We start from the raw sequence: 16,110 nt of genomic DNA on the forward strand, positions 1-16,110 counted from the left end.
GTCATCAGTATGCTGATGACACCCAGCTCTATCTACTGATGGACGGCCAGCCGATCTGCGTCCCGGAAAATCTAGATCGGGCACTATATGCCGTGGCTGAATGGCTCAGACTGAGCGGGCTGAAGCTTAACCCTGCGAAGACAGAGGTCCTTTGCTTGGGTCGCCGCGGTCCGGAAAGGGGAATCCCCCTACCAGCCTTTGACGGTGCGCCGCTGATAGCGGCGGACAGGGTCAGGAGCTTGGGGGTGCTGTTGGAGCCTTCCTTAAAGATGGAGGCTCAGATAGCAGCCGCTGCCAAGTCCGCGTTTTTTCATCTTAGGCGGGCAAGGCAGTTGGCCCCCTTTTTGGAGCGCGACGACCTAGCAACAGTGATCCATGCCACGATCACCTCGAGGTTAGACTACTGTAATGCCCTCTACATGGGGCTGCCCCTGTCCCGAACTCGGAAATTGCAGCTGGTGCAGAATGCCGCGGCCCGGCTGTTATTGGGTCTCCCAAAGTGGGAACACATTCAGCCGGGTCTTCGGACCCTGCACTGGCTTCCAGTAATATACCGAGTCCGGTACAAGGTGCTGGTTATCACCTTTAAAGCCCTATATGGCTTGGGACCTGTCTACCTGAAGGACCGTCTTTCCCCGCACGTTCCCCAGAGAGTACTGAGGTCGGGAACACAAAATCTCCTTACTATCCCTGGGCCGAAGGAAGCCCGTTTGAAATCCACGAGAGAAAGGGCTTTCTCTGTTATGGCCCCTACATGGTGGAATCAGCTGCCGGAAGAGGTGAGGGCCCTGCGGGACCTTGTACAGTTCCGCAGGGCCTGGAAGACGACCCTCTTCCGGCTAGCCTATACCTAGCTTGAGAATTTTAATGTAACTTGCCGGATTTCTTTTATATACAGTTGAAATATTTATTAATATTTATTGATAACCATGGTTTTATCTGTTTTAAATGCTGATCCCTTTATATGTTTAAATACTGTAATTTTGTTGGATCTATCACTGGAAGCCGCCCTGAGCCACTTGTGGGAAGGGCGGGATATAAATCCCAAATAAATAAATAAATAAATAAAAATAAATAGTCATACACTCTCTCACTCTCCCCCTCACTGTCACTCTCTCGCTGTCGCCCACTTGCTCTCCCCCTTGCAATCACTGTCTCTCGCTCTCTCCCTCGCTCTCTTAATCTCTCTGTTGCTTTCTCTCTCTCGCTGTCAACTCTCTTGCTCTCTTCCTTGCTGTCACTCTCTCTCACTGTCGCCCTCTCTCCCCCTCACTGTCACTCTCTTGCTCTCCTTGTAGCTCTCTCCTGCTCTCTCACTCTTATTGATCTCTCTTGTGTTCGCTTGCTCTCCCTCCCTCCTGGACGCTCTCCAACAGAGGGCCCTACAGAGGGAAGGGGGGTTTAAATAGAGTGCCCTGTCTCTTGGGCCCACTGTAGCTACGGGCCTAAGTGTCACATAATGTACAAAAAAGTGTAATAACATGTACCTTTTACAAGTACAGTGCTATTCTTTGAATTAAGAGTGATTTGAATGTGAAACAGCAAGCTTATGAAAAAGGGCAAGGAAGAATATGTACCTCTTTTTAAAAAAAAAATTGCTACTGAAGTCTCAGTTTTTAAATGGGGAAATATGTGAAATGTGGTAGGATATTTTGTCTTTGGGCAAAGGAAACCATTTGAAAAGTCTTGTTCTATAAAAATTGTAAATCTACTATTGTGATTGTAGCACAAGTGAGAAGTCTCTTAGTGAAACACAAACATCCTCAAAAATGTTAGGAAAAATTCTCATATTCCTCTGTTAAATAAAGCATGTTTAAGCTTGGGGCCATCGGACTGTTATCAATAAGTACATCAGTTTAAGAGAATAAATCATTTCTAGTGTGTAATTTGCCACATCTCATTATATCCCACTTGCCTTCAAATGTCTACAGCTACAGTTGCCAAATTCATGAGCCTCTGGACACAACCAGGCTTTAGACTTCTGTAATAGCAGAGCTTATTTCTCACCTGATCATGTAAACTGATAAAGTTTTACAATTCCCAAGTATAGTAAGTCTACTGAAGTTTTATGGATTCCCTTGCCCATAAGAAAGCCATGCTGCTTTTTTTTTCAAGAGTTACCTTCAGGATTTATTTGCAGTGTCATTGACCTTGGCCAATACATTATCATAACTAGGTGTGCGTGTGCGTGTGTGTGTGTATGAGAGAGAGCCTTGCAATACTGTAAAAATTCAAATTGTTTAGCATTACACAATCTTCCAGAGATCCTTAGTGACTTCCCGCCATCTTGGTTTGACCTGACAATTAGTAGAGGTCAGATATGGGAAAAGTTGGCATTGATTTGGGCTAGGGATACAGCCTGGAGAGCTCAACTGGTGCCTGCCAGCACCTCAAAGAATGGCAGGGGAAAAGGGTGGGTATGCTAGCATTCCGCTAGCATGTGACATCACTTCTGGTGAGAAGAGGAAGCAACATCATGATGTTAGGGATGTTGCTCAAGGATTTATCAAATCTCTGAGTGCCCCCCCAACATTACAACATCATTTATGTTTTTTGCAGGAAGTGATGTTACATACCCCCACATCTATCCCTGCCCCCAAGGGTGGCATCCCTAGTTTGAACCCAGTGTTGTGATTCAATTCAAGGGTTGAGAAACTTTTATTTATGTTAGTTTAATTAAACTACTGGCCTCACTCAAAAGCTCTACCACATAATAGGCAGACATTTTATGCTAACAAGAACTTTATTGTATAGTAGAACAGTCTTCCATATTTTCCTTTTTCAAAAATTTTTACTCTACAATGCAGAAAGCAAATTTTTTAGGTGTTGGTCATGAGTCTGTACCTTTTTATTGTCACATAATTGAGTCCTATAGCTGAATGTATTTCCAATTTCAGTGTTCAGACTACAATTTTTGAGAAAAAGCTCCAAAATGCTGTTTTAAATAACTTCAATACAAGGCTGAATCAATTAGAAGAAAGTCCAGCTTTTTTCCCTTTATAAATATTTATAATTAATATTCTGTGTTGGCTTATGAAAATTAACAATTTAATTTTTTGACAGTTAATTGAGTCTATGAAATAACTACAGTCCTTAATTGAACAATGAAAAATTCATGTGAATGCTATAATTGCTAGATTGTGCAGATTAGTAACCATCAAAATGAAATTAGTCAGGCTCACACAAGGCAGATTAATAGTACAGAAAATCAATGTCAGAAGAGTCTGAATTTTCAAAAATGGATGTCTTTTGACCCTTAAAAATTCCAGTTATATTCTGGTAAGGGTGGGGTTGATGTTTGCTCTGGAGCAGTGTGTGTCCTCTTTCCAGCTTGTCTTCTCCTTTCTCTCTTTCCGCCAACTAATTTTACTTTTTAGGTTCCTGAAAACCTAACACTAATCTTCTGTGCCATAGCAAAGCATGAAGAAATCTTGTATGGAGCTTTGAACTACTGCCAAGCCAAGGGACAAATCCAACACTGTCATTAGAAGGGAGAATAGAATATATTTGACTCACTCATTGTGCATTAATATATCTAACCCCCTCACGGTGCTTAGTTGTCTGAGAACTTTTACAAGGGCAAAGCACCCATTTTTCCCCATATCACTTTGGGATAATTGAGAGGATTGAGAGGGGTAGTTGGCAGTGGGTGGCATCAGATCCACCTACATTATAATTTTATCCCCCTCCCAAACTTCACACCTCAAGTCCGACTGTTAAGTGCTCTCTGTGCCCCTCTTTCCAACAATTTAAGAACAGTTTCCCTTTACTGGTGGTGCCATCAGAGACAGATATGAGGCTAGAGAGGCTGATGTACCCTGCTCATGGCTCTGGGGAGGGGTGACAAAGGCAGGCTGTAACTTCACCTTTGAAATATGCATTAACATCCGGGTGAGCATAAGATGATAAGTCCAGAGTCCAAAATTAGCTAACTGCCCCCACACTGTCCTTTACAGACTTTGGGTTTGTTTCCTCAAAAAGTAAGGATATCCCATAATTGTCATATGATGAAAAGGCAAAGCCAAAGTGTTAAATTGTCTATATAACACACATACATCTTTCCTATTATTTTAATGTGAGTTTTGTGTTCTTTTATTTTGAAGCCAAGAGTGAAACTTATCAAGTGATCAGTTATGGAAAAAAGCAACGTGTGAAATTCAAGACTGGAAAATATTACAAGAAAGTATTATTTTCCCCTGGCTATTGTTTTTAAGCATATTTTTCTTTTAATCCCTCAATACTTCCTCCTCCCAACTAAGAGTCAAAAGGAAAAATGACATCAAATGCTAAAATGTTATTGTACATTATTTCCAGAGGAATTTGTGGAAACCTTGAATAATGTCAATGATAAAATCATATAATAGCCTCTGGTTTAAAAAACAAAACAAAAACCAAAGGCTGTCATTCATTTGAAAGCATTCTGAGTAGGAGAAACTGATGCTTTTTGTGAACCATCTGCAATACTTAAAGAAACAGTAAAATTTCAAAATTGTTGTGGGGCCTTAAATATTAAGGACAGGGCCTATATGAGAACCACAGGGCAGAGCTCGTGGACCTTCAGTGCTCTGGTCCCACCAGTGCACATTTATCACACATTGGCATGGATCCTACATGAACCCAACCTGTGCATGAGTATAGGCTCTAGGAATGGTCAACAAACTGTATTTTTGTGGTTCAGTTCCTGCTTCATGGCTGAACCACAAACTGAACTGTAGGGATATGCCAGTGCACGAACCGAAACATTCATATTAAGTTGTGAACCATTTAAATTTTAAATCCCTGCTTTCAGCTCCCCATGAAAGTGGCTGGGAGCAGAAAGCAAGGGTTTAAATGGCTCTGAGCCATTTATATTTTCCAGTTCTGTTCCCCGCTGCTTCAAAGTGGTAGGGAGCAAAACTGGAGGGTTAAATGGCTCCATTTAACCCTCTGGTTCTGCTCCCCCCCCCTTTGAAGTGGCAGGGAGCAGATCAAGAAGGTTTAAATGACTGGGAGCCATTTAAACCTAACGGCTGAGTGGTGGACTTCACCCCTTCCATTTAAACCCAAAACAGATTCAAATGCCTGACAAACCTTAATTCTTCAGCCAGTTCATGCCTATCCCTAGGGAAATGTTCAAGCTGAAATGCATGTATCTGCATGTGTGTTGCCCCTGTACACTGATGTGTTGTCAAGGTTCAGTGCAAATTACAGAAATTAGGAACCAATGTTATATGCAGTTAGAATCTTTAGTACAGCCCACGAGGAATTTTCTGGTAAGCTTAAGGGCTAGTCCACCCCTGCATTCTTTGAACAAATCTGTACCAACAATGTGTCACTTGAAAGCTACTCTCAGGTATGAAGATATTTAAGATCATATAGCATCCTCATAGAACTGAGATAATGAGGTCCTGGAATTTTCCAAACACTAATCTAAATGTACTAGTGGTTACCCTCTTTATGACAGAGCCGAGCTGCCGGTATCAGCCAAAAGGAGTTGTGATGGGTTTACAGATCAGCCATTTTGCAATACAGAATTGATACAATTGCAAAAGCACAGAGGAGGTTCAGCAACACAGAGTGGCATGGCATCCTGCCTATTCTGCCAATGACCTGGTTCAGTAGATGGGCCTGTAGAGCATTAGCAGTGGCTTGTAAAGCGCATGATATAACTCCCTCCATATATTTCCTGTAGCCAGGGCTTTTTTTGAGCAGGAACGTAGTTCTAGCTGGCTGGGTATTAGAGGGTGTGGCCTAATATGCAAATGAGTTCCTGAAGGGCTGTTTCTACAAAAAAAGCCCTGTGTGAAACAATGGTGATACCAAGGGTGTGGCTTAATATGCAAACGAGTTCCTGCTGGGCTTTTTCTACAAAGAAAGCTCTGCCTGTAGCTGAAAGGAAGGAAAATAAACTCTGCACCCTCTAACTTCCATGAGTATTAGATGCAAAACAGGTTAGATTAGCTGATCTAGATGACATTAAATGCCCTTTTAGAAGAACAGTATCATAACTGTTTTAACAAATAACCTTTTTTGTATTTAATACATACTTACTATGCGTCAGAGATACCTATTGAGCTGTTTGCATTTTTTAATCAATTCTTTTCCTCCCCTTGCAAAGATAATACCTGCCTTCTATTGCAGTTGACTTATATAAGCTCAGCATGAATCACAGTACCTGTGCTCCAGGAAAGCACAGTGATGAAAAGCTTAAATTTATACCAGGCCCTCAAAAGGTCTAGGCTCAGCATTGCTTTTACCATGAATTTCAGTACATAATTCAGAACTCAACCTCCTGTGGGCTACCTGAGAGCCTCACTGTAGCTTTTAATGTAGGCTTATTCTGATATGAAGTGTTCTAGCTGGGTTTAACGTTCCATTAGTGGTGTTGTGGGATGAGGGTGCAGGAGAAGGGTGGTTATAAGCAGGAATCTGAAGTCATTAGCTGGTACCTCTTACTTTGGTTGCTGTGCTACTGTGCTTCCGATTGCTTCAGTTCATGTTGTCCAGTGGTTGCTTCTGAAGACAAATGTTCCCACTAGAAGAAGGAAGGAAGATCTTCAAGTAAGCTCTAGAGTATTTCTTTGGTCAGGCAGCTGTTCTGGCAAGTAAATGCAGCTGACATTCCATCACCTAATCAAACAGAATGCCAAGTTAATCTGCATGTGCAAAAAAAAAAATAGCAATATATTTCTGCTTCTTCCATTTTGGAAGCTTTGACAGTTTAGTCCCATAGTGCTTTGAAGCATATTCTTCAGATTTAGGAAGACTGAAATCTTCCTTTAAGGAAAAAAAATTACTCCCTTCTGTATACTGCACAAACCAGTTTCATTGAGCCTTACAAAACTCCCCAAATGTTCCCTCTTTGGGCTCAGATCCTTGTCAATCCCTGTGATGTTCTAGAGCAGGGGTGGCCAAACTGCAGCTTGGGAGCCACGTGTGGCTTTTTTACACATATAGTGTGACTCTCAAAGCCCCCACCACCCCATCAGCCGGATTGCAGAGGGTATTTGTCTCTTTAAATCATTTCTCCAATCCAATTCAGATGGTGGCTTGGAGGATGCATTTGAAGTTGCTTTCTTTCCATCTCTCCCTCCCGCAACCTTTTGTTTTGCTTGCCTGCCTGCCTGTCTTCTGGCTTTCAAACATCTGACATTTATTTGATGTGGCTCTTATGTTAAGCAAGTTTGGCCACCCCTGTTCTAGAGGAGCCACTGATCCATAGGGACACAGTTTTGTGTGGCACAAAAGGGGGGGAGAGAGAAATGTTACCTGTTACCTAGTACAGCTGCACTCATGGTGAATATAATCTTTCAGTGACTTTCAGAGTACCCCACAGAACATCTTGGTTGCACTGAAGACATGTCGCTTTGACTTTCCAAGTCCAACTGAATTTTTTTCACTGAGCCTTAGCAATTGATTAAACTAGAAGTATCATATGACTGCAGTTTTGATTATATGAGAATCACCATCTACATTGCAAAAAAAGTGCTTTTGCTTGGTCTTCCTTTTTTTTTAACTTCAGACTTGCAGATTTCCTTGGATTACTTCGTTTTTGTTTTCAGAAGTCTGAGAAATACCTTTCTGGCATGCAGTCATGGGAAAGAGATTGCTAGCAAAGAAAAAGGATGTTGTACTTTTCCCTCCAACTTTTTAAAGTGATAATGAAAATTATAAACAATGGATTAGTTTTTCAGATACCTATAACTATCATATTATCATAATTGTGGTTTAAGGATGCCAGGAAAGCTGCTATCGTTTGGCCCATGAGATCATTAAGAACTTTTCCGTCTTTTCTGTAAACATGGATATCAAGGACTTGGAGCTATTTTGAGTAACATTATATAGGATGTGAGAATAATTTTATTTACAGGAACAGAGTCCAGCAACCTTTTATAACTAAATAGCCAAGCAATGTCAAAATCCAGAGGAAATTACTAACAAAGAGCTTTATAAGAAAGTATATTTGCATAACTGAAAATATACAGTTTAGCATTTATCATAATTAATAAGATGATTAAAAATCCCTAACTGTTCTGCACTGGTCTTTACAAATCCTTTATTAAGAGGTTGCATCTCACAACAAGCAACAAATGCTGTCTCACAAAAAGTGAAGTATACACAGGACCACCCTGAGTGATTGTTTCAGTGCAGTGGCATAAAGTTGTGTACTATTCACATTTGGATTACTGGCAACTGTTCACCTATATCATTTCCCTTTCTGTCAAACTTGTCTAAGAAGCCCTTTAGTACTGCAAAAAATCTTTGCTTGCAATTGCCTTCACATACTCGTTCTTCTAAAGCACCCTGCTGGCCCCTCCAATATACACTGCATTCAGCATTTCAGTGTCTTTTCTATGGAACCATTTTTAATTCCTTGCTGTCATGAACTTCTAGGGTATGGGAATAATTTTGTTTACAAGAATGTCGTGAACTTTTGAAAGTCCACTCCCCTGGTAGACAGAAGGAAATAAACCTGTTGCCTTAAAAAAAAACAAAAAAACCCAAAACCTTTCTTGTTGTAATAGTGTCGATAATTTGGGTCATTCAGCCTAGCTATACAATGCGAATTTGGATTTGGATGCCCTCCCCCCCCCTTCAGGGTTATAAAAAAGTGGGGGGATGCCCATTGGGCATTCCATTATACTCTATGGAGACCAGTCCCCATAGGGTATAAGAAAATAGATCTGTGGGTAACTGGGACTCTGGGGTAGAGGAACCAGATTTTCAGAATAACATCTGGTACCTCTCCTAAAATAAACCCCAAATTTCAAAAAGATTGAACCAGGGGGTCCAATTATATGAGTCCCCAAAGAAGGTGCCCCCATCTGCCATTATTTCCAATGAAGGGAAGGCATTTAAAAGGAGCATGGCTGCACCCCAAAGTCTCCTGGCTCCACCTACAAAATCCCCAAATATTTCTTGAGACAGTCTTGGCAATCCTACCTGGAGGCCACTTGCACCCTGACCTCTTATTTCCCTCTTGTGAACCACCTTTACACAGTAGTATATCCAACAGTGGTTGCGGGAAACTGTGAGGTACAGAGAGCCACACCAGCATCAAAGAGAATACTATAAAAAATACTTTATAGCATGCTTTAGCACAACACCAAATCAGCACATGGAAGATCAAAACAATGGTAGTTATAAATGCATCCTCTTTCCCTCTCCTCTTAACATACCCTAACTGATGTTAAAAGTACAAAGTTACAAATTTTGTAAAGCTCTTTTATTATCTTCTGGAACCCTGCAGGTCTTCCGTAGACCACATGGTCAAAGATGGCTGCCAGCCTGCAGACCAGAGCTCAGCAGTCAGTTGTCTTTCATGGACCAGCACCAAGAGACCCTTCCTCTTTAGAGCAAGCACTCTTATTAAACCTGTGTCTCCACTCATTTTACATCTCTTTCTCTCCCCCTTTTGACCTGCTCCACCCAGATCACACAGGTGGACCCTGGGACACCCAGGTGCATCCTGGGAGCCCTCCTGGAAGGCATTCTGAGAAACCTCCAGGGGTCACTTGGAGATTCCAAACACCAAATCCCTCAGTTGACCTTGCTAGCAGAATTATTAGCATAACCAAGCCTCATTTTGGGCAGGAGCTCTTTCTTTCTCCCCCCCCCCCCCAATACTTGCTTCTGGGCTCCATTGTTTAACCTCCCCACTGAGAATTTTACTGAACTTTAAGATTTGACAAACTTTCTAATATTTCCCCCCACAAAAAATGGGAAAATAACTAAAACATATAAAGCAGACAGATGGAAATCTTCATCATGCCGCTGTGGCCACACTGGAGAAAGTAATTTTAAAAGTATGATGGGAGTAAGATTTTATTATGACAATTATAATTCAAGAAGCGTTTTAAGGTAGATGCTGAGCTGATATAATTTAGTACACCTTCTGATGATGTCAGGGTGTGTCTGGCATATGCAAATGAGTTGTGCTAATGAGCTCCAGCACCTCTTTTTCCACAAAATAACCCGAGCGTAGTCGCAAAGTGGCAGGCCACTGAGATTGACTTCCTTATATTGGAAAGGAAAGAACTCGCATTTTTAAAACACAGAGAAGGGGGAATAGGGAGGGGCAGTCTGCTATGGCCTGCCAACCTCCCTCCAGGAGAAAATACATTTTGTAACACAGCCCAGATGTTAAAAGCTGCTGAGCAAAAATATCCTTTCACAAAGATGGGTGGGGGGATTATGTAGGATTGCTCCTTAGTCTGAAAGTCCTTGGAATCTTCAGAATACCAATGGTCAAGTGTTTCAAATCCAAATTGGCAATGTTATAAGAACCTAACACATATGAGCTGTTTTGCAAACCTGTCATGCATCTGACCTGCTTCCTACCCTCATTCAGCTGAAAGACATTGAAAGCCAGGTAGACGGATATTCCCCTCCCCACACACTTACCAGTCCACTGGGATCCATGTGAAACTGTTAGCAAGCTAAATGCTGAACAATTCTCAGACTCAGGTGCACTTACATTGACTAGTGATCAAATATGGCTTGGCTCTTCCCAGTGATCAGGAGAATTTTTACCTGTTTGTTTTGTACTTCCTTTGTAGCCCACCTTTCTCACTGGAGCTCAAGGAGGATTACAAAATATAAAAACAATTCAATCAGGCAGCACAGACCTCCAATAAACACTATAGTAGGGCTCAGATTATAGAACTGGAGGACAATGCAAACAAAAACCTGTCTTGAGGCATAACATACCATTATGCAGGAAATGAGTGGTTTACAAAGACAAAAGGCAGTGCAAACAAGGTGATACGTATAATAAATACTGCAGTAGTCTTGTTGCTTACATAAGCAACCTCATGTAGATTTCCATTATACTCGGTTCTAATGTATGTATCTGTTTCCCAAGTGTGCCCCCTATCTGTGGATATCTAAATCCATGAATCAGGGCCACACTTACATTAAACAGATTTTTCTGCAAACTTGGGTGAGCCCCCACCCCAAGTTTGCAGAACCATCAGAAATCTACAAAATATATAAATCTCTCACAAAGTTAAAGGGGGTTAAATCTCTCACAAAGTAAAACACTTTTTGTCTGGTGAAATATCCCGGGAACCACGGTGGATCCATCAGAGGCAGCAGTGAAGCAGTTTGGGAGTCATGCTGGGCCCAGAGACAGTGGCAGGAGAGTCTGGGGGCCACGATGGACCTCAGCAGCCAGGGAGCCCTGTAGTAGTAACAGCACAGCCCAGGAGCCCCAGTGGGCCTGGTGTTGGCAACTGCCCAGCCTGAGAGTCCCGCTGGGCCTGGTATTGGTGGCCGCGCAGCCCAGGAAGCCTGCTGGGCCCAGTAGCAGCAGCCATGCAACCCAGGAGCCACCCTGGTCCTAGCAGCCACAGCACATTATGGGAGTCATTCTGGGCCTGCTGCCAGTAACAGCAAAGCCCCTGAGTTGCACTGAGCCTGGCAAGAAAGGGGTGGGGGGATTCCATACCCTCCTTGAGTACTTCAGGCCCACATTAGACCCTTTATAAAAATGCCCTTCTGTATATTTCTGTTTTGTATAATCTCTGAAATGACAAAAATGGGGGAGCCCTTCCTCTAGGATGAGACAATAAGCATTGTAGGTTAAAAAAAATAGTGATTTAGCCAGCTATTAGAACAGGGGAGACAGGAAAAGAAATGCTCCAATATGTGGAAAACGTTCCAGTGAAATACTCCACAGAACTGGAAAAAAGATTAGAGAATTCTTGCCTCTTTAATGTTTTTAAAGTTAATGTCTTTTGTTTATTCCTTGCTGTATAGACTTGCCAGGTGATAAATGTGTCTGATGTGTCATTCTCCTATCAACCAGTTTAATAATTGTTTCTCTTGAACTGGGCAAGTTAAAGAAAGTCGCTTCCGATTTATGGTGACCTTGTGACCTCCAAAATGCCCTATCATTGACTGAGGGCTATTTAATACAGTTACATCTTTATATCACTTCCTATTTCAACAAATGCTTTGCATGTTGTTGTTTTACATCCCTTGATGTTTTCATGCACCTGTGTTCCATGCTTCCTCCAAGGATCTCAGGGCAGCATGCATGGCTCTCTCCTCCTCTTTTGTCCTCTCAACTGCCCTGTGTACAAGATAATGCATGGGATGGAGAAAGCAGAGAAAGAAGTCCTTTTCTCCCTTTCTCACTGATTTTGAATTTTTTTTTTTTATTGTAGATTTGGATTTATAATTGTCTGTTGCTTTGGGGACTGAGATGTGATTGAATGGAGAGGTGATTGAAAAGCTTGTGAAAGGTGAAAAGTAATGAACAGATACAACTTTTCCCAATGAGTGTATTTTTTGAATTTTTAGTTTTGGAACCAGACTTTTTCTTCCCTGGCCACTTTCCAAGGTGTCTTTGTGTTCTTTCATTCTATCCTTTGGCATTCCCAGCTCTTCCTGTATTATAAGTGGCACACTTAATTAACCTGCAGCTTGACTCTCTATTCCTGGTGACTAATGAAGTTTTGAAATGGGACAAGAGCATATAGTGATCCCAGCAGCCACCTCAGCGTGTGCTAACAGCACAGAACAAAAGGAAGCCCATGCCAAAGTGACCTTTGCAAATCCAGCCCACCTCTCACATGGTCATTTTAATTGTCTCCTGGAAAGCAGACACTCTGGAGATAGGAGCCTCACAGACCCTGAGGGAATGAATGCTCTTGCTGAGACTTCACTGGCTTTGGTCTTTTGTGCCAGTGCACTGGGACTTTTCTGTTTGCCTTTGGGGTGCTTTTGCAGCTCTGCTTCTCTAGACCTTGGGCAAAGTTTGTTCAACTTCTTAACACCCACTTACTCATGTATCCAAATTCTCCAGCACCCCAATCTCAGCAGTCGGGGAGGGGAAACAATCTGAATCAAGCCATTCACAGTTCATAGAGTCCAGCTTATCTTCTAAAGGCAACTTTATTCCTCTTTCTTGCCTTGTCAACATACTTAAAAGAAGGAATTAATGGAGAGGTGATTGAAAGGAATGTCGGGGGGGGGGGGGGTTGGGGGATAGTTTGGTACAGACATTTCTCCAAAAGCGCCTGCTATGAAAGAACGGTGCTTTAAAATACACCCCTCGAAAAAAGTTTCAGTCCTCCATTGTCTTACCTTCAGAGGTTACTTAGACTTGGTCAAAAGAGCTGAATTGCACATGTAAATGCCTCTGTAGCTTGCGGAGTAATGGAATATCAGGAAATTAAATTACTGGAAAGTATTGGCTTTAGTGATTCACAGGACTTTGGCAAATGATAGAATTGCAAAGTATTAACATCAAGGCTGCGAGGTATAACCACGTGTAGTCATAATCTTCCTTTTTCTTTTTTTCCCCTTTCTCTCTAGATTTGCCACAGGATGAATTACAGGAAGCAGAAAAGCCATGAAAAGCTCAAGAGAACCCTCAGGAGCATTTTAAAATCTGTGCATTTACAATCCAGCAGGACCAATTTATTTTCCGCTATAGTGAACACAACCAACCTCAAGGAGAAAGTCCAATAACAGTGCAAAATACTTCCAGTTACATCCACTCACCTGGCTCTCCTTTTACCAGCTACAAATCTTTTGGCATGCTTGTTCATTACCAAGTTCTGGACCGCTTAAATTAACTGGAAGAGTAAGCAGACTTTAAAAATGCTGATAAGTGATCAAGCTTTTTAGAAAATAAGATGTCCAATCTCTCACACACAATATTTTGCACATCTCTTTTAAAAAAATCTTTCATGCTCCGTTTTTCTTGGAGGTTGTGAAGTCCCCTTCCCCTAACGTCACAACTGATAAATTGATGTATTTTCTTTTCCTTCAGCTGTTCAGCTGTGTGGTTGAATTTATCACTAAAAATCACAAGTAATCCATCACATTTCTCATTCTATTACAGACCTAGTCTTAAGCGTCATTTTGCAGATACTATATTTGCAGTATATTTTCAGCACCTCCTTTGTGTGTGAAAAAAGATCTACAGACAGTGAAATACGTCTCATTTCCTGTATTTTTGTGTGTGTTGTTGTTCTATTCCAGGTGGCTTAAGGAAGGATTATAAACAGACTTCCAAAGGATGAAATTTCTGGAAGTTCTGGCATCCTGCTGCTTAAAAACAGGGTTGATATTTTAGATAATGCCAAGTTGTCTTGAATCAGATATATGCAGAAATCCAAAACTGGGTGAATTTTGAGCATCTTACAGAGTAGATTCAGAGGACACATTTGCTTTTAGCTGTATACCTTGCCTGGAAGAAAAGATGTAATTATATACTTCTAGAATCTGAAAATTTCAGGGTCCTTCCTAAAAAGTTGGTTTTGTTCTGAAAGGCCGGTTTTGATTTTGGGGATTGGTTTTATTGGATAGGGTTTTTATATGCCAGTGGAAAGCATGTAAAAGGACAATTGAAGTCAAGACTAATGAACAAAGTGTTAATTCAGAGAGGTGTTCGATTGTCTGAAAAGAACTCAGGTCTGGTTCCAACACTACATGCGCCAATCAAAGCATATGCTTCTTCTGGAGTTTTTTTATCTAGCTGTTACACCACATCAGATTACAAAACTGCTGCTTATTTGGCAGCACATGCAGCATGAAGTCTTCGATGGGGACACATAATGCAAAAATCTCCAATCCTCTTAGCACCTTGAGTGGGCTATTTTGGCAGATTTTCCTGCATTCCACAGTTAATGAGCAGGGAAGTCCTAGCAAGTGTTTTCAGCTAGCAGGGTAGGGGCATAACATTATTGCAAATAGATAATGGCATTTGATTTGGCATGCGACTTATGTGTGCCCTGTCCCCCTTGGAGATAGTGATCTTTGATCAAAACGATAACTTAAGCTACAGTAAACCTTCATCCTTCATGGAGAATACATTCAGAGAATCATCTTGAAGGGTAAAGGCAGCAGAGGTTTGCTCCCTCTCCGTAGCAAAACAAACAAATTTCCTGCAAAATGTAACAACGTAATAGTATGGTGGGAGTAAAAATAGGCTAGTGACTACCTCACATGGTTGGACCGGGGAATGCAAATAAATGAAATTGCGAGTCTTGACTCCACAAATGACAAGGGTGTCCTATATCACCTATAGCTACTTGCTCGTGACTTCATAATTTATTTTGTTTTGTGGACCAAAATAAACCCTGCAGTCACATATCTTTAAAAGGGCTGATTTTCGCCTTATTGTTTTGTGAAGTACTTATAGTCCCATTTGGCCCTGTTTGTGTCCCTAAAACATAATTGTGTTGTAAATTCATTTCAGCAATGCTCGTATTGGTATGGTATGTCTGGGAATATAAAGGTTTCCAAAGTAATCAAGATACTGAGGGCATCTATCAAAGGTGGTTGGATACCTCAGAGCAAGCATTTTTTGTTACCAAAGCCTAAATACTGTGAGGGCAGTCTGGCCAGAAATGATCACTTCAAGTCCCATTGATTTGGGGGAAAGTGAGTCAAGCACAAGCATAACTTCCCTGCTGAAATCAGTAGGACTTAAAGGCTTTATTGTACCCAGTTTATCTTCCATTTCAGCCTGATGGAAAGTGGATACAAGTTTCAGATTGCTTGATTTCCTCACCCCACCCCCTTGTGCAGGATTAGGCATAATTCCGGTTCATCAGTTTCTCTGGAAAAGCCTTGGGGAACCTCATAAGAAGCTAGAAGTTCTTTGTGATGAGAATATTGAAATAATGTTATTCTCTTCCCTGTGGCTCGCTTTTGTATGTTTCATGATGACTTGTTTGTGTCGTCATCTCTCTCCCCCAGCCCAAATATCCATCTCCACTTTGCATTCTCTATTCAGCATTACTTTTTGCTACTGTTGATTTTGTGTTCTCCTGTAGTAGTTCTTGCATGGAGAAAGTTGAATTGTCCATCTCCTTGCTAACTTTGATTCTTTATAGTACCTATAGCGGCACATGTTGCTGTTAGACTCTTGGCTAGCCACTGATCATCTTTTGTTTTGTGTTTCTCTGCTCATCTGTGGTCTTTGAAGCCTGAGGCGTGGTGTTTTTTAAAGTAGGGTGAGATGTATTCGGCACCAAGCCCAAATCACTGATGCAGAAAATTTGCATAACGTTAATTCCAACATTTGGGTTTGAAGTCACAGTTTAGCGTTGGCCCCAGATTTTGCTCTGATGTAGGAGGATGGTTTGAATTAGAGCGTAAGCACACTTTAGG

At 41.5% G+C, this 16,110-nt stretch overlaps 1 protein-coding gene across 1 annotated transcript in view; it reads left to right on the top strand.

Annotated features, from left to right (window-relative positions):
* BBS9 (Bardet-Biedl syndrome 9) overlaps positions 1–15,096 on the top strand; it is a 316,421-nt gene extending 301,325 nt beyond the window's left edge. Inside the window, exon 21 of the mRNA XM_060247641.1 lies at positions 13,303–15,096. Within this exon, the coding sequence (XP_060103624.1) occupies positions 13,303–13,343 (41 nt within the window). The 3' untranslated portion in view covers positions 13,344–15,096. The remainder of the gene's footprint in view (positions 1–13,302) is intronic.
* Positions 15,097–16,110: the final 1,014 nt, after the last annotated feature.

Source organism: Heteronotia binoei, chromosome 10 (genome assembly GCF_032191835.1).
Source record: "Heteronotia binoei isolate CCM8104 ecotype False Entrance Well chromosome 10, APGP_CSIRO_Hbin_v1, whole genome shotgun sequence".
In the NCBI taxonomy this organism is placed as follows: Eukaryota; Metazoa; Chordata; class Lepidosauria; order Squamata; family Gekkonidae; genus Heteronotia; species Heteronotia binoei.